The 19,121-nt window shown below is 39.1% G+C and overlaps 1 protein-coding gene across 3 annotated transcripts in view; it reads right to left on the bottom strand.

Moving 5' to 3' along the window:
• Positions 1–15,647, bottom strand: part of VAMP4 (vesicle associated membrane protein 4) — a 28,125-nt gene extending 12,478 nt beyond the window's left edge. Inside the window, exons 1-5 of one of the 3 annotated variants that reach the window (XM_024739844.1) lie at positions 15,481–15,633; positions 14,713–14,947; positions 12,561–12,680; positions 6,559–6,605; positions 3,020–3,070 (exon numbers count right to left, since the gene is read on the bottom strand). In XM_024739844.1, the coding sequence (XP_024595612.1) occupies positions 3,020–3,070; positions 6,559–6,605; positions 12,561–12,626 (164 nt within the window). In that variant the 5' untranslated portion in view covers positions 12,627–12,680; positions 14,713–14,947; positions 15,481–15,633. Of the gene's footprint in view, positions 1–3,019; positions 3,071–6,558; positions 6,606–12,560; positions 12,681–14,712; positions 14,948–15,480 lie in introns of all 3 variants that reach the window. The other 2 variants (XM_024739845.1, XM_024739843.1) reach the window with 2 other exon arrangements.
• Positions 15,648–19,121: the final 3,474 nt, after the last annotated feature.

Below are 19,121 nucleotides of genomic sequence, written 5' to 3'. Positions count from 1 at the left end.
ACCCATTAAAAGGACCTACTGTATCAGCACAGGGACCTATATTCAATATCTTGTAACAACCTATAATGGAAAAGAATCTGAAAAAGAATATATATATATGTATAACTGAATCACTGTGCTGTACAACTGAAATTAAACATTGTAAATCAACTTATACTTCAATTAAAAAAAGAAAGTGACACTGGGCATTTTTGTGGGATTAATCTGCTATCAACATGTCAATCAAATGCAGACAAAGCAACAATGTTGCTGATCCACACATCAAAAAAACACCCTGGGGCTTCCCTGGTGGCGCAGTGGTTGGGAGTCCACCTGCCGATGCAGGGAACGTGGGTTCGTGCCCCGGTCCAGGGGGATCCCGCGTGCTGCAGAGCGGCTGGGCCAGTGAGCCATGGCCACTGGGCCTGCGCGTGTGGAGCCTGTGCTCTGCAACGGGAGAGGCTGTGGCAGAGAGGCCTGCGTACCGGGGGGGTAAAAAAAAAAAAACCACCCTGTATGGAAACGTTACACATTAAGTGGTGACAACACACCTTAAAGAAACTCATCAGTGCTCCCAATTTTAGTTACTAAACAAATGCCAGGAATCTGTCCTTGGGCAAGTAGCGTAGCAGGTTGTGCTCCACCATTTGGGGCCACTTTGGGCACAGGCCTGAGTCATGCCCTGGTTAGATAAACACTCATGGGGTTATGCCAAAGGTTAATTTGTGTGTTTTGGTGACTGACCATTTTCTGAGTACGTATGATAAGCCTTCAGCTCTAGAGTAAGAGCCATTACACTTCCTCAATAGTGCCTTACTGTTCTAAAATTCTGTGATCACCAATGTTATTATGGTAATTTAATATGCACATATACACATTCACGTACATGTGTGCTTGGCACTTACTAACATAGACATATCCTGCAATCCCCACTCTGTACAACTGGCACTGGTTTTGGGGTCAGCTGGAAAGTCATACTCAAAAGACTCACTGGGCCACACTCAGTACCAGGCTCACTCTGCAGAGGATGTCAGACAGGAAATGAAGCACATTGGCAGGGAAAAAAACAGGTGTGTCATCAGTGGAGTCCTCTTCTCCTGTGGCAGCTGAGGTATATATGTGGGTGGATAGAGAAGTCACTCTGGCTCAGAGAAGGGCAACCGTTCTGCCATGGCATCCTCGCAACCTTGAATGCCTTGTGATCCTTCCAAAGATGAGGATGAGTGGCTTCTGAGGCCATCTCCCGCTCACCTCCCCATCTCCCCTAGGAGACTGTCATGAGACAGTTTCTTATCACCTCCCAGCTTCTGATGACATATAAGGCTTTCGGCAGGATATACCTGCAGACTATAAAACCACTTAGCTGCAGGCGAGAATTGGCTCCTTAGTAATAGGGCATCTTACTTTTCATACTGTAGCCACCTGGACCCCTCTATTTTGGTATCATCATTTTTGGTGTTTAGGACAAGAACCCAGGGAGCTGGCACCTTTGGCTACTCTTCCTTTGACAATCTATGTAAGTAATAAACTGTCTGAATCTCAGTGGCTCATTGTATCTTTACTGGCTGAATCAGACACTTGAAGCAGCAGAGACTCTCTTCTGCTGGCCTTGAAGAAGCAAGCACTGTGGGTTGTACAGGTGCAGGGAAGTGCATCCTGTCAACAACTACCTGAGCTTACTCAGGAGCTTCAGATGAGATCAAAGCCCTGGTGACACCTTAATTTCAGCCTTGTGAGACCCTGCAGAGGGCCCACCTAAGCAGTGACTGAACGCCTGATCCATGGAAAATGTGAGATGATGAATGTTTGCTGTTTTAGGCTGCTAGGTTCAGGGTAACTTGTTATACAGCAATAGAAGATGAAAACATCCCATTTAGTAGTCAAATCAATTTGTTGGTACCTTGCTTCTGTATTACAGAATCCATTAGCTAGGATCAGGATAAATGTGGACCTATTTCTTCACAACCACCACTACCTGACTAAAGCCCAAGTATCTAACCAACAACTTTTTTAAACTGTGGTTTATTATTTATTTATTTATTTTTGTCACATCACGCAGCATGCGGGATCTTAGTTCCCCCAACAGGGATCGAACCCATGCTTCCTGCAGTGGAAGCATGGAGTCTTAACCACTGGACCACCAGGAAAGTCCCTCATCAATAACTTGATATCCCATTACAGTACCCTTCCCACTATGTGCCATCTATATCCAGACTTAGGGTAGCAACTACCCCTCCTTAGATCCTGAACCTGGGCCATTCAGTTTATCTTCCAGTTTATCTTTTATAGCTCGGTAAGTTTCCAGGCCTATTTCACTGCTCCGTTCATTCCTTCTCCCTTCTTGCCAGGACTCATATGATTCTAATGTTAGATACATTCACTACAGCATTATCCACCAGCTACCATCAACAATATATACAGAAAAGCTCTAAACTGAAAATTAATGAGCCATAAAACTTAGATCAATAAATGGATTAGGATAAGTAATAGATATGAACAAATTCTGGAAGTATATAAACAAGATACTGTACTTCAGAAAACTAAATCTATTATATTACTTTTATTATCATGCTGAAAATGGGAATCAAGCTATAGATTTAAAACCAAAATAGACCTTGAGATTATGCTAAATAAATGAATTTGATATATAATAATTAAATTAAGAAAACCAGCAACCAGGAATTGCATCTCCTTAGCTATAATTAAGAGGTAACTTTGTGAAAATGAAAAGAATGACTGGGTTTTTACAACCTAGTAGTAATATTAGTCTACATCAAGGCTCAGCAAATTTTTCTGTAAAGGGCCAGACAGATAATAGAGAGTTTAGATTTTGTGGGCCATAAGGTCTCTGTCACAACTACTCAAATCTGTCACTGTAGTTTGAAAGCAGCCAATATATCTATAGGAACGGCTGTGTTTCAATAAAACTTTACAAAAACAGGTGGCAGCCAGATTTGGCTCATATGCTGTAGTTTGCCAACCCCTGGTCCTTGTAGAAATATGATAATCATTTAAACAAATGAGCGTCTCACAAACTTACTGCTTAATTTTTTCATTTCTAGGTCCAAATCTTGGTCCAGATGGTCCCCTTCTGAAAACAAAACACCAAGTACATATTAATGAGCATTAAAACAAACCCCAAAACAGAAAACACACACACTTGCTGAATTCTAAACATGGATCATTTATCATAAGGAACCACATATTACTGGTACTGATGGAACCTAATGATATTTAATTATGTCTGTACTTCATTGGTACTTAGTGCAGGCCATCACAACTTAATTCTTCTGAATGTTATCACTTTTAATATAATTGTTAGTTATACACAGGTAGTTTTAATCATTAAACTCTGAAATACCATAAAACTAAAGTGCCAGTGACTATTAATAGCTTTATGATCAATTATAGAACACTAGAAGTCCAACTACCTTGAATTTAGGCTCTAATGAAATGCTGATTTGGGGGATGGATGTAGAGAAAAATCCATTCAAAACCCTAAAATTTTTCAAGTATGTTTTTTGATTACTCATCTTAAAACTTAGCAACATAACTAAAGGGAAATTTAAGAGTCTATGAAAATATTAACATTTCTCAAATTATTATCTCTCCATTATAGTCAAGTGTTGTATCATTTAAACCAATCCATTTTAATAATCTGAAAATTAAAATTTTTTGATGTTTTAAGTAATTTTCCATCTTCTGATGATAGAAAATAAGGTATAAACCATAAAACTCAAAAAAGAATAGGTTCTGTACCAATTAAACACTAATTTCCCATTTCCCCCTCCTCCCAGCCCTTGGCAACCTCCATTCTACTTTGTGTCTCTATGAATTTGATTACTCTAGGCCTCAGATAAGAAGAATCATGTAAAATGTATCCTTTTGTGACCAGCTTCTTTCACTTAGCATAATTAATGTCTTCAAGGTTCATCCATGTTGTAGCATGTGTCAGAATTTCCTTCCTTTTTAATACTGAGTACTATGCCATTGTATGTACGTACCATATTTTGTTTATCTTTCCACTGACGGACACTTGGGTTACTTCCACCTTTTGGCAATTATGAATAATCCTGCTATGAACAGGATTATTGTTCATAATTACTGTTGTGGCCTCTCCCGTTGCGGAGCACAGGCTCCTAACACACAGGCTCAGCAGCCATGGCTCACGGGCCCAGCCGCTCTGCGGCATGTGGGATCTTCTCGGACCAGGGCACGAACCCACGTCCCCTGCATCAGCAGGCGGACTCTCAACCACTGCGCCACCAGGGAAGCCCATGTTGATTAATTTTTAAAAAATTATTTCAGAAATCTTATTAGCTCTGTCTCCCTTTCAATACATAGACAGAACCACAGGGTGTGGTAGTGTGCCGGTTTTGTCATCAGGCCCTTTGGAAGATGTACAGCGTTATTTGGGACTGAACCTCCAGTGTACAGTTAGCCTGAAAAGTTTTTGTTTCTCACTTACATTCAGGTGATCACTTGTTTAGCCAAAGCATCTGACCTTTTCAATACTGAGTCCTTTGTTGACAGGTAGCTGTTGCTCTAGTCTAAGGCTTCTCACTGTAATTGGCACTATGAGCAATTAGCTTTTTGACTCTGGAATCCTTGTTACCTGTAGGAAATTATCTTCCCACTTCATCTGACTTTCCTGCCAAAAATGATACTATTTCCTGTTATTGGATTTGATTTCCATCCTGCAGGCTCTTTTTGCCAATTGCTTCATGGCTGTCAATTACTTTTTATAAAATGTTTTATACAATGTTTTTTATTTGGGGAAAAAAAGCCTCTATAAAAAACTCCACAACATTATAGCAAAGTGGGAGGTAAATGTTTCCTCCCAGGCATACCCTTCTGGAGGTATGAGCCTCCAGAGAAAACTCCTGCAACAATATGTCATCCTTCCTGACTTTGCAAATAAAACCGAGGCCCTTTCTAATCAAAACTGCAAAGGATTGACCAGGTTAATTAATTCTGACAGAGCATCAAGGCAGTCCAACAGGGAAAAGATAATCTTTCCATCAAATGGTGGTGGAACAGTTGGATATGCTCCCTGGCCCCCCCAAAATGATCCTTCACCCTTAACTCAACCATATATAAAAAAATTAACTTATAATAGATTATAGACCTAAATGTCAAAGTCAAAACAATAAAACTTTTGGAAGAAAACAAAGAAGAAAATCTTAGAACCTTTAGGTTTGGCAAAGATTTCTTAAATAAACAAAAACAATGAAAGGAAAAATTAATAAACTAATTTCATCAAAATCAAAACTCTGCTCTTCAAAAGATACAGTTATGAAAATGAAACGATTAAATTACAGACTGGGAGTAAATATCTGTAAAGCATATATCTGACAAAGAACTTATATCTTGAATATATAAAAAACTCACAACTTAATAAGAAGACAAACTTAGAAATGGGCAAAAGATTTTTAACATGTACATCATCAAAGAAGATATAAGGGGCTTCCCTGGTGGCACAGTGGTTAAGAATCCACCTGCCAATGCAGGGGACACGGGTTCGAGCCCTGGTCCGGGAAGATCCCACATACCACGGAGCAACTAGGCCCTTGAGCCACAACTACTAAGCCTGTGCTCTAGAGCCCACGAGCCATAACTACTGAGCCCACGTGCCACAACTACTGGATCCTGTGCGCCTAGTCCCCATGCTCCACAACAAGAGAAGCCACTGAAACAACAAAGAGTAGCCTCCGCTCGCTGCAACTAGAGAATGCCTGCACACAGCAATGAAGACCCAACACAGCCAAAAATAAATAAATAAATAAATAAATAAAAAGAAGATATAAGGATGGCAAATACACACAAAAGATGATGTTCAGCATAATTTGTAATTATGGAAATGCAAATTAAAACCGTATGGGATACCACTATACACCCACAAGAGTGGCTAAAATTAAAAGACTGACCATATGCAGTGCTGATGAGGATCTGGAGCAACTAGAACCCCCATACAGTACTGGTAGGAATATAAAATGGTACACAACTTTGGGAAACAGCTGTAAACATACACCAGCCATTCCACTCCTATTTACCCAAGAGAAATGAAAGCATAAGTCCACACAAAACCTGTACATGAGTGTTTATGGCAGCTTTATTTGTAATAGCTAAAAACTAGGAACACCCCAAATATCCATCAATAAGTGAATGGGTGAATGAATTGCAGTATGTTCATACAATGGACCACTACTCAGAAATAAAAAGAAACAAACTACTGATGCATGCGACAACATGGGTGAATCTCAAAATAATTATGCAAAGTGAATGAAGCCAGTAAAAAAAAAGAGGCATACTGTGTGACTCCACTTCCAAAAAAAATATCTAGGCAATACAAACTACAGTGATAGAAAGCAGATCAGTGGCTGCCTGGGACTGGGAGAGTGACAGATTACCAAGAGGTTTGAGGAAACTTTTGAGGTGATGGCTATGTTCACTATTTGAATTTCATGATGATTTCACAGGTGTACAGTGGATATGCCAAAACTCTTATTGTACACTTTATATGTATTGTATGCCAGTTACACCTCAATAAAGCTGTAAAAAGAAAAACAAAAAACTTACAGAAAAAAGTCCTCTTCTTCATCTGAATCATCTTCCAAAAGATTTCTCTGTCAAAAAAAGAAAAAGACTTGAGTTTTTAGATTCCAAGGGGCTTACAAACTGTCAGGGGCAGAGTAATGAAACAAGTTCTATCCTGGTGAAATTTCTTAACTCCAAGCTTCCAGACACAGGGAAGAATAATTACAGGTGCTTCACTGGAAGCTAAAAGATATGGAACCACACTGCAGACTTTCTAAGAAAATGCTTATAAGCCCGGAATCCTTTGACTGACCACAAGGTAGAGAGGTCACTGAAGCTGGCATGGGAGTAAGGGATGCAGGCAATCAGGGAGGGGCAAGTCCTTCCTCCTCCCCCTGCTTTCCAGTCTCTCTCTATCAGCAGAACCTAAGAAGAAGCTGGGGGCAAAGGAGAAATGTAGCTGCAGAGTCCAACTCTAGCATCAGAGAGAAGAGTATAGAAGGTAGGTTTGGAGCTGAGAGACAAGGCTTTATTAACTGGCACAGTCCACCTAACAGCTACTCGGCCTACGAATAGCCCTCTACACATATCTGAACTTCCAAACAAAAACAACTTTATACTTTTACCTTATAAGATACAACTGTTTTTATTAAAATGAGGAATGTCTCACCTTCTACGCAAAAGGGGAAGATATAAAGTTCCAAAAGGAGGCTGAAGAAGAGCAAAACCCAGACCTTTTCAGCATGCAAGAACTCAAACAGTATACAACTTGTAGGCCAAATAACGGCTCCCCATAGATATCGACATCCTAATCCCCAAAACCTGTGAAAATGTTTCCTTGAATGGTAAAAGGAACTTTGCAGAAGTTATTAAATCAAGGATCTTGAGGTTGGAAGATCAATATAGTGGGCCCAAAGTCATCACAAAAGTACTTAAAAAAGAGAGAGGCAGAAGTGTATGTGTGTGTGTGTGTGTGTGTGTGAGAGAGAGAGAGACAGAGAGAGAGAGACAGAGAGAGAGACAGAGAGAGAGACAGAGAGAGAGAGAGAGAGAGAGAGGGAGGGAGGGAGGGAGGGAGGGAGGGACAGGTTGGAAGATGTCACCCTGTTGTATTTAAAGATATAGGAAGGGGCATGAGCAAGGAGGTCAGGCAACCTCTAAAAGTTGGGAAAGGCAAGGAAAGAGCTTCTTCCCTATAGTCTCCAGAAGGAACATGGCCCTGCCAGTGCTTTGATTTTATCCCAGCAAGATCCATTTTGGACTTCTGGTCACCAGAACTATAAGACAATAAATGTGTTGTTTTAAGTTTGTGGTAATTTGTTAAAGCGGCAACAGGAAGCAAATACAACACCCATGTACCTCTTCTGAAGTAACTACTTAAGGAATTACACCAGCTAAAAAGAAAATTAAATCAGAACAAAGATCTTAAGATGAAAAAAAAAAAAAAAAAAAAGATCTTAAGATGGAGATTGACATACTCAGTACATCTAATAAAATGTGTGGTCAAATCTAAATGGAAGGGCTTTCCTGGTGGCGCAGTGGTTGAGAGTCCGCCTGCCGATGCAGGGGACACAGGTTCGTGCCCCGGTCCGGGAAGATCCCACATGCCGCGGAGCGGCTGGGCCCGTGAGCCATGGCCGCTGAGCCTGCGCGTCCGGAGCCTGTGCTCCGCAATGGGAGAGGCCACAACAGAGAGGCCCGCCTACCGCAAAAAAGAAAAAAAAAAAAATCTAAATGGAAGATGATTGTGAACTATAACTTGAAAGATAAAAATGCATAATATAAAGAAAAATTCTACAAGAATCTAAAACTTTTCTCACAAAACCCAAAAGCAGGAAGTGGAGAGTAAAATGAGGAAGTTAAAAGCAAAGTAACATGCTCATCCTGGTGGGGAGAGGAGTGGAGAAGTGGGAAGAGGCCTAGAATGAAAAAGTAGTGTGGAGGGGCATAGTTTTTGGCATGTTGAGAGAGAACACAAATTTAAACATTATTGTTAACATATAAAGTTAATTAAAAATAGAGAGGGGAAGAGAAAGAAAGGGAGGAAATTTTTAACTGCCTAGTGGTCCTGGGGGCAGGGAAAAAGTGAGGAAAAATAATCCATCTAGCTAAAGAAGTTAGGGAAAATAGGGAAAACATAAGAAGTACAATGAATGTCATTATCTCTATATATTATAATAAATAATACACAAAGAGTAAGAAAATGAAAAGAGGATGTGTTCAATATTCATTTAACAACTATGTCTGAGCATCTTCTATGTACTAGGCACTGTTCTAAGTACCAAGCATCAGCTTTGGACAAGACAGACAAGGTCTGAACTCTTACAAAAAAACACCTGATGGTGATGAATGTTATGCAGAGAATTAAAACAGTGATGGGATAAAAAGTGACAGGGTGACTAAATAAGATTAGGCTGTCAAGGAAAATCATTCTTAAAAGGTGAAATTTAGGCTGAGATCCAAACAATAACAAAGAGCCAACCAAAGATCAGGGTGAAGAGCATTCACTGCCAGCAGAGGGACTAGCAAGTGCAGAAAAAGTCCAAATATATCAGTTACCTTAATAAATGTGAATGGTTTGAATGCTCCTACTCAAAGTAAAAACTATACATGATTAGAGTTCAAAAAAATTGCAGCCAATATCTGTTTATAAGAAATTTACCTAAAATAAATGTCAAATAAAGGATGAAAGAAAAGAGATGAAAGAGATATATTATCAAATTCTAACAAAAAGAATGTTAGAGTTAGCAAAAGTAATATAAAGGGATTATTTTAGGACAAGCATTAAACAATCAAATAAGATTTTACAATGACAAAATGCACAATCCACTAAGATTTAACAGCAACGAATGTTTATATGTAACAATATAGTTTCAAAATACATAAAGCAAAAGCTGCTTAAATTATAAGAAGCAATGGATACATTCCAAAATCATAGGAAAGCTTTAACATATCCTTCAAAGATGGAGAAACCAGGAAGACAAAAAAATAAATAATCCAGAACTGTGTACTCAGCAAATGTTATTTTCAAATATCCAAGAAATGAATAAGCAATAAAAGAATTTTAATAAATAGCCCAAACTAGAAATTACACAGGCCACATTCTCTGGACATAATGCAATGGAAATTAAAACAAATAAAAGGAAATTTTAAACAGTCTTCTGTTAAAAGGTAAATGCAAACTTAACAAACTATTTAGAAATCAATGACACTGGGGACATTACAAGACAAAATCTGTAGAGTATGGTCACAGCAGTACCTAAAGGAAAATGTGACCTTAAATCCATTTATTTATGAAATTACAAAGCCTGAAAATATATAAAATAAGTATTTAACTATTAAGATGAGTAAATTATTCCTAAGTCACAAACAACCCCAGAATTTCTAAAGAAAAAAAATTCATGAATTTGATTACATAAAAATTTAAAACGTAAAGAACATACAATATCATACACAAGGTTAAATGGCAAGTAACAGGCTGGGAAAGAAATTTGCAACATACTTTCAGACTAAAGGGTCTGGTATCTCTCTTATATAAAGATCACTGACAAACTAGTAAGAAAAAGACACATTATAGAAAAATCATCAAAGAAGAGAAATAGACAATTCCTAACAGAAAAAGAAATGGCCAATGACCACATGAAAACATGTTCAAAGTCAATAATATTCAGGAAGATACATTACTTCCTTCAACAAATATTTCTAGCTAATAAGTAACAATCATTACATTTACAATACAGTTTATTTGCCTTAGAGGGTGATGATACTAAAGTGTGTTTATTATAGTTGTCCAATGAGAAACACAATGAAAACGAATGTCTTTACACTTATTCACTGAACAAAAACACAAGAGCTAGGGATACATTATCAAAAAAGGGTAATGAGATACAATGAGATGTCATTTCACACCCACTAGGCAGATAATAACAAGTGTTGGTGAGGAGAAATTGGTGGTGAGGAGAAATGTGGAGAAATTAGAACTCTCATACACAGCTGGACGGGAATATAAAAATTGTGCAGCCACTCTGGAAAACAGTTTGGCAATTCTTCAGAAGGTTGAACATAGAGTTACTATAATACCCAGTAATTCTACTACTAGGTATTTACCCAAGAGAAATGAAAACATATGTAATGAAATGAAATGAAAATAAAAACTTGTATGTGAACATTCATAGCAGTGGTATTCATAGTAGCCAAAAAGTGTAAATAATCCTAAATGTCTATCAACTGATGAATGAATAAAGAAAGTGTAGTATATTCATATAGTGTAATATTATTCAGCAATAGAAAAGAATGAAGTACTGATACATACTACAACATGGATGAACTTTGAAAACATTATGCTAAGAAGCCATTTACAAAAGACAACATAGTGTATGCTTCCATTTATATAAAATGTCCAGAATAGACAAATCTATAGATTTGTGGTTGCCTAGGGCTGAAGGGATGAGGAGGATGGGGGATGATTGCTAGAAAGTACAGAGTTTCTTCTTGGAATGATGAAAGTGTCCTAAAATTGATGGTGGTGATGGTTGCACAATTTGGTACTAAATACTAGTTACTAAAATCCACTGAATTGTACACTTTTAATGAGTGAATTGTATGGCATGTTAATTATATCTCAATAAAGCTGTTATCAAGAAAGTGTTACAGGAAAGAGGAACAAAATTTTTTAAAGTTTTATAAAAGTAATTTATAAATTCTTAGAACCAATCAGTTATCAAATTTCATGATCTGATAAACATTCAAAAGGAGGACTCTATTTAAACAGCCAATTTTTTTTTCAATTCTGCTAACTAATATCCTAGTTTTACAATAAATTGAGGTAGTATTCAACCAACAATGTAAAAAGAAAGTGCCATAGTTATGGTCTTAGAAGTAGAACTGATTGAAACTGTATATTTTATATTTTTGAGTAAATGAAGCTTATTCTAAAAAGTTTACTAGCAGTTAGTCTGTTGGTGGATTGTATCCTCCTTCAAGCAAAACAAAAACAGACACTGAATAAAGAGTTAGAATAAGAGTTAGAATAAAGGGATGACAAATGATTCCTGTACTGTATTTCAAGATACTCCTAAATCATAAGATGTTAGACAGAGGTTCTAAGGTTGTGCAAAAAAGGAGCATGTAAAATGAAGTCAAACAGACTATCTGCTGTTTAAGGGCAGAGACCATGCCCTCTAGTTTTTAGCACAATGCCTAGCACATAGTTGGTAGTCAATAAACATTCGTTGCATGAATCAGAAAATAAAGGAATGGCAAGAAGATAGGAAGTGAGGGAGGGCTTTAGGTTGCTGGATGAAAAAGAATAGCTCTAATTCCTTCCCTCAATAAATACTTATTACTTATTCTAAAAGTAGCCTATCTACAATACTCATATCAACGCTATCTTCCAAAATGCTGCATAATTTCTAGATTTATACAATCCTGCACAGAATGTTCTGAAATAAACTAAAAATTGAACATTATATAAAAGCTACTCTGGACTCTGTGGCAACTGCAGGACAAGAATCCTTTATCTGCAATTCCAAAATCTAAAAAGTTCTGAAAACCAAGAGATTTTATAAGCTTTGGAGTGAAAACTCATTTGGAAGAAAATCTTACCTGAATTGATGTCAGCTAATTTATATACTTAATTAGAATAATCAGACATTCCACTGAGAAATATTAATATGTTTGGAGGTGCTGCTCTAGACCCCCAAAAGGCTCTTGTATAATGTGCACTAACTAGCTTTGTAAAATCTGAAAAATTCTGAGGAACTCCAACCACATTTGGCTCCAGAGTACTAAATAAGATATTGTGTATTTGTACAAAATTCCCTTTGAAAGACTAGAAAGAAGCTGGGAACATAATTTGGTCAATAATGGAAATAGAATTTGGTTGAGTCCCAATCTAAGTAACATATATTTTTTAATGTTTACTATGAAGAAAACAAATAGGATTCGAATATAGCCATAAATATTAGATTATTCTAAAACAAATTATTTACAAAGGAAAGATATTTTGAATCTTTCTTTTTTAAAGATTAAGATTCTGAACTTACCCTTTCACTTTTCACAGAACCAGTGACATCATCATCATTTAGGTGGCGCTTAAACTTGGGAGGCATCTTTTTTAGTGAAGAAGTACTCTTCTACTTCTCAGCAGAATAAGTCTTCACCACCTTAAGGAGAAAATAAATTTCATCAGATTTGAGACTTTGGGGTATAAGCTAAAGTACTGAAAACAGCGTACAAGGCCCTATATGGTGGGGCCCCTCCACTTCTCTAACTGCAGCTGCTCCCTCTCACCTGCTCCACTCCAGTGACCCTGGCCTCCAAGCTAGGCCTCAATACACAACAGTTAAAAAGAGAAGATGGAGGTAACTTTTAGAGAACACGTGGGGGAAATTAGCGAAAATATTTTTATAAAATCAAAGAGCAGCTTGTACAGGAGACGGGGAAAATTAGCAGGTTGTCCCCTTGCAAGTGAGACATCAAATGCTTAAAGATTTTAACTTGGAGTCAGAAGACGGCAGAACACTTCTAATTCTCTCACTTTTAGGGAGTTGCTTAAACAATGATTCTGTTTCCTCATCTGTAAAATAGTGATTTCTAGCCTTCTGCATGGAGTTGGGATGGTCAAATCAGATTAATACACACATGCAAAAACATTCTGTCAATTACAACGTCCTGTTCTAATGCATAACACTAGGTGCTCCAAGAAAAGGGGTAAGTTTGGAAAGTACTGGGTTAAACAAAGCCAGGTTTTTTGTTTTTTTGGTTTGCTACAGAAAGTCTCACAGTCTTTTATATACTAATTTGCATTATGATTTTCCAGGAAAATGCTTGAATACGCAACATATTCAAAATTTTCTTGAGAAAAAGCTGACAAGCAAATACGAGTTTTCAGCATCTTGGACTAGAAGATGGATGAATAATAAGAATAGCTAAGGTGTACTGAATGTTTTACTATGTGTCAGGCACTATGCTCAGCGATTTACACACATTTTCTTTTACTCATTACAACACTCCTTCAAAGTAAACACAAAGAAACTAAGAGAAAACTAAGGCTTGGTAAAAGATAAGTAACTAATAGTGTTAGTCACTCTACTGATTGAAATATCAGAAACATAGGCCTAAATTATTAATGGCTGTGCATGATCCATTTTAATATTTATCCAATTAGTTGTCTATCAGGTTATACAGTTCTGTTCTAGAAAGACCACTTCCCTGTAACAATCCAGCAGTCCTCTTTCCCTTTCCACGAGAACCTCTAAGATTTTTAAGTGTAATTAGACATTTGTTGGTTAATATCATACACTTAAAAAAGAATAAGCCCAGTTTCATAAACAAAATAAAGTAAAATTTTAAGTTGACTTCCCATCAAAACAAATTGATACACTTGTCTTTGATAAGAAATGATTTTCCAAACCAGAAACTTAACCACTTGTAACAAAAACCAAATACTTGCTACCTAAGTAACAGCTCTAGAGTTCTTCATTCTACAGTATTTCTGTCACGTACATCCGGCATCTGACCCATTTTATTCCTCATACTTTGATTTCAGAATAATTCATTCATGCAGAAATGTTACAGAATGCATGGAGAAACAGATGACAAAGGAAGCAACCGAAGAACTAGAACTGTTAATAATACCTGTATTTTATTTATATTTTAAACCCTACAAAGGGTCTGCTTCAATATCCAAAAGCAAATAACAGGCCAACTTACATAACATCTTTATGAAATATACAGTAAAGCTACAAGTTTAATGATGAGCAAACCCAAATTCAGGTCCCATAATCCAAGAAGCAGCTTCATGAAGGCAAGAAGTCACTGTCTGACAAACATAAAAGCCATCAGCAAAGCAGCAGGCAGATTAATTAACTGTGCTTGAGGAAGCACAGGGTAAATGATGGTATTTGCACCAAATGACTAGTAGAAATAAACAATGCTCAGAAATTAGATTTATACATATTCTACCTAAGAGTTCTCCTGTACAAAATACATATGAATTCAGGTGTTTGTGTCTAGGTATATATGTAAATAAGAGAACCTTCATGATGTATTTCAACATCACCAATACATTTTTAAAATGTCACATCACCATACGCTTCTTATACCATCATCATACGTTTACAATTTCATGAATGTATTTTTTGAAGAGGCAGTACGTTCTGAATTCAATGGCTTTACAAGTAATAAACTTCTAACCTGTTGTTTAGCAAATGTTGGCTTCTATTTTGCTTTATGCAAACAACAAGCACACCAACCCCCCTAGTATTTCATTTCACAAAAAGCTTGAATCTGGGCAGAGGCTTCCCTTTTCCCAGCCTGCGTTCCCTTTCTGACTCCTCTTCCTCATCTCTCATCAGCAGTCTTGGTTGGTGCAGTTTCACGGAAATAAGTGACTTGGATGGACACAGCCTGGAGATGTTATTCACAAAACCTGTCAAAGTGTAATGATTCACCTCACCTTCCGGTCATTATAAACACAGCGGGGTTGGTGCTCTCTCTCCCAAACCTTTTCATGGTGAAACAAATCCATCCCTCCAGCAAGCAGCTCCGTTCACACCCCCCACCTCCCACCCCATCTGTCGCACCAGGCCACGTCCCCTGACATCTCCTAACTCTAGTCCTTTCTGTCCCAAGATCCCCACTCGCAGTCCGGGCTGCCTCCCACTCTTCTCCAATCTTCCCCAGCCCCGCCACTATTCTCTTCCCATTTCCCCAGAGCACCCTACAATTTCCATTCGTCTCCCCCTTAACCGCTCCCCATCGCACACCCCTGTCCTGGTCGCCCTTCCTCTGGGAACCCCCGGTCCGACCCCAGCCTTTTCCCACTCTGGGCTCCCTCCACTGCCCCCGAGGCCGGTCCCCCTGCCCGACGCGGACGTTGGGGGCGGCGGGGCAGGGACTTCGTCTCCGTTTCCTTTCTCCGCACATCACCCCTTCCCGTCGGGAACAGGCGGGCGGCCGTACCTGAGTCTCCCGGGGAGCTCCGGGCAGCTCTCCGGGGATGGGCAGGACTGGGCGGGCGGAGGAAGGAGTGGGAAGCGGAGGAAGAAAGCGGGGAGGGGGAAGACAGTAGGCGCGGACCCGGCGCCTGCCGCTCCGCCGCAGCTGCACCCCCGCTCATCGAGCCGCTCGGCGCTCCGCAGCCTGGCGCCAGGCGGAGGGAGCGGGTCCAGGCCGCAGAGATCGTCGAGGGAGTCGATTCCCCCCTCCGCTCTCTACCTAGAGGCCCTAGCGGACGCGAAGTTTGGATCCCCGGGATGATTTTGTGCTTTAAGGGAGGAACAACAGCCGCGGGCTCCTGAGGTCCCAAGCGGAGGTCGGAAGTTCAGGGGAGGTGGTGGAAGCTCTGAGAAGTCACGCAGGGTGGGGCGCCTTAGGGCTTGCTCCTGGCAGGGGTTGATGAGGCCTTAATAACGTGGTGCTTTGTGCCTGGTCCATTCCCCGGGCTAAGGAAGCCTAGCAGAAAAATGAGGATGGCTCGAAGCCTGACGACCGGCTTCAGCTCGTCTTGGGCCTTTCCTGAAGTAAGGAGATGTGTCTGATCCCTTGTTTATAGCATCAGAGTTAGACTGATGAGAGATCTTCAGGAGAGAGATCCTCGGGGTTACTAATCCAGGCTCTTTATTTTAGACATTAGGAATCTCTCGTCCAAAGAGATTTACTTGACGTTGCACAGCTAGTTGGACAGGTTTGGGACAAGGACTCATTCTTTCCCCTGTATGCAGTAGAGTTCTAACCTAAAATAACCGGATCCAGACACCAGGCAGACACCAGAGCCTTCAGATTTCAGGTGGGAATTCACTCTTGCACGTCCATTCCACTGTTCTCTTGACACCGCCTACCTCCCCTCCCCCCAAGTTAGTAGCATATTTAAGCCTGCAGTGGCTGGGCATAGTAATCCGAAACAATTCCAGTTTCGTTTTTGCTTTCTCTTGTTTGTCTTATTTATCCATTCCTCCCACACACGCCCCAGCTGGATTGTTTTATCATTTTTTTCCTATCAATTTTTTTGCTACACGTCATTTCTACTAAATATCTTTGGGTCCTTTGTTTAATACAATGTTTTGATTTAGTGCATATTTAAGCCAAACAAACACTAATTGAATGATACCTTGGCTAGGGCAATGACTCTCAAGTTAATTACATAGAGTCGAACCACCTGGAAAGCTTTAGAAATGGATGCCCCCGCACTACTCTGAGATTCTGATTTAATTGGCCTGGGATGTTGAGAAACAGTAAGCCATAGGTTGTCAATTGAAGCTTCTGAAAGCCTGATGTTAGACTCGCTCATCATCTGTGAGTCCACTACTCGGATCCAGGTTGACTTGGACTGAAATAGTCCACCTGGAAGGGAAGTTGCTTATAGTATGTTTCTCTGCTTGGGCATGATGATGAGACTACCCATCCACAGATAACCCAGAAGTTTTTTGGTTTGTGTTTTCCTGTCCACAGTTGACTTTATATCTGCATATCTGCTTGCTATGGCTGCTTCCCTGCATTGGTGCCTCAGCCAGTTAGAGCTTTAGCCAGTTACAGCCTCTGCCCTTCTTACAGAACAACTTAAGGCAATATGATTATTGAGCTGTACTGGCATGTCATTGCATAGCTTGCATGAATAAACCATTCTTTTTGGTTTTTTTAACCATAGTTCTTTAGTTCTGCCAAATATTTTGGTATAATTGGTTTGGGGAGGGCTAATGCAAGCCTCACCCTTTAATCACCTGAACAAAGTCTCTGACTATCCCCAACATTTCTGAAAGCTTAGAAAATGTCCTTTTACAGTTAATATGAATCAGATATGCCAGTTATCCTGAAAGAATATAAATAGCACTGGACATAAAGTCAGGATGGGGTTCCAGTCTCACCAATTTGAATTATTTGATTATCTCCTACCCTATTTTCTCTTTCTTAAGCTCCAATTATTCAGATGTTGGTCCTCTAATTTAATTATTTCTCTTCCAATTTTAGACCTTCACCCTTAGTGGGGCCTAATATCCTCCTCGCCAGAGATCCTTTGTTCTTTCTTTTCAGAGATCCTTTCTTCGAAGACTAAATCTCTGGACTTCTGATTGATTCTTAAATAGGCTTTCTATTATTCCTTCTGTTTTTAGCCCACACCATGCTCAGAAGTATCTGGTGCTTTCAATTCCCTTATGTGGGGTTTAGCTGTGTGAATTAGGTTGCTTCATAACCTGCTTAGGATTCCTGTCTCTCAAGTTGGCTAAGATAATTGCCACTGAAATATACTTTCCAGGTTTCAATATTTTGTTGCTGTTATCTTCTCTCCTATGAGGCAGAAAAAAAATACAAATCAGTTATAAGCCTGTGAACAATTGTTCAGCATCAGTCAAAATGTAAATCAAAATAAACAATGAAATATCATTTTTAATCTATCAATGACTGGGAAGGAAGGAGTTAAGCAGCAGATCTAAAATCAGTGCTCTCCCTTTAGAGGGAAATACTTCTAGGAGAGCAAGCAAGCATGCAAATCTTAAAAGTATGGTAATAACAGACTTCCTGGCTACAAACTAGTATTTACTAGCAGGAGAGTTTGTATCTATGGAATTCCTTTAGCAAGATGTCCTTGGGCTGGGATTGATTATAGAGACCAATTGTTGATCAGTTAATTTAAAAAGTCAGTTAAAGCAATAGGTCATAAAAATGGCAGATATACTTTAACTTTAAAATTTTTGACTCAAATGTGTAATTATACATTCAACTCACTAATCTTTGAAGTAGGGCTAAGACCTTTTATCTGAGCCTGAATCTGTTTGTTGGAGCACCTCATTGTTTTTATTATAAATTACTTTGTTTACATTTTCTTTTTCTTCAAAGCAGAGCAAGAACTTAAAGACACATTTGAAGCAATTTGATTGCCAAGTCAATCTAGATTTTGTACAATTTTTTTCCAAAGTTTTACAGATTTTTCTTACCCATATCTTGTTCTATAGTAATTTATTTGTTGTTCACCTTCATCAATTTAGTTTTCATGGAAACAACTTTTTATTGGTATTTCATTGGTTTGAATGTTTAAATTCCATAAGTATAATAAGAGGCATAAATATTTTAGGTTACAAATACAAATTGACTCTTTTGCGGTAGGCGGGCCTCTCGCTGCTGTGGCCTCTCCCATTGCGGAGCACAGGCTCCGGACGCGCAGGCTCAGCCGCTCCACGGCATGTGGTATTCTCCCGGATCGGGGCACGAACCTGTATCCCCTGCATCGGCAGGCGGACTCTCAACCACTGCGCCACCAGGGAAGCCCCAAATTGACTCTTGATAAGCATACAGCTCAACTGTTTTGGTGAGGAAGTACACAGGTATATCATATAGCTAACCTGTTAGCCTCTAACCTGTTAGTGCTCAGAGGGCCTTGGTGTTATGTAAATATAATTAGCTCGTTTTACTTTTGATTTTGAAAGAATCTCAGACTTACCAAAGAATAAATACAAAGAGCTCTTGCAAACACTTTATTCAGATTCACTGGTTAACATTTTCTGATGCCAGGCTCCATTCCTCATTGAATTTCATGGCTCACAGTGTAAATAATACTGAAAGAGTTCAGCCCAATCTCTCTCTCCTAGTAGAAGAAGGAACAGAGGGCC

Source organism: Neophocaena asiaeorientalis, unplaced genomic scaffold, assembly GCF_003031525.2.
Source record: "Neophocaena asiaeorientalis asiaeorientalis breed wild unplaced genomic scaffold, Neophocaena_asiaeorientalis_V1.1 scaffold589, whole genome shotgun sequence".
NCBI lineage: Eukaryota > Metazoa > Chordata > Mammalia > Artiodactyla > Phocoenidae > Neophocaena > Neophocaena asiaeorientalis.
Note: the sequence above shows the minus strand (reverse complement) of the source record. Positions and strands in the feature narration are given on the sequence as shown.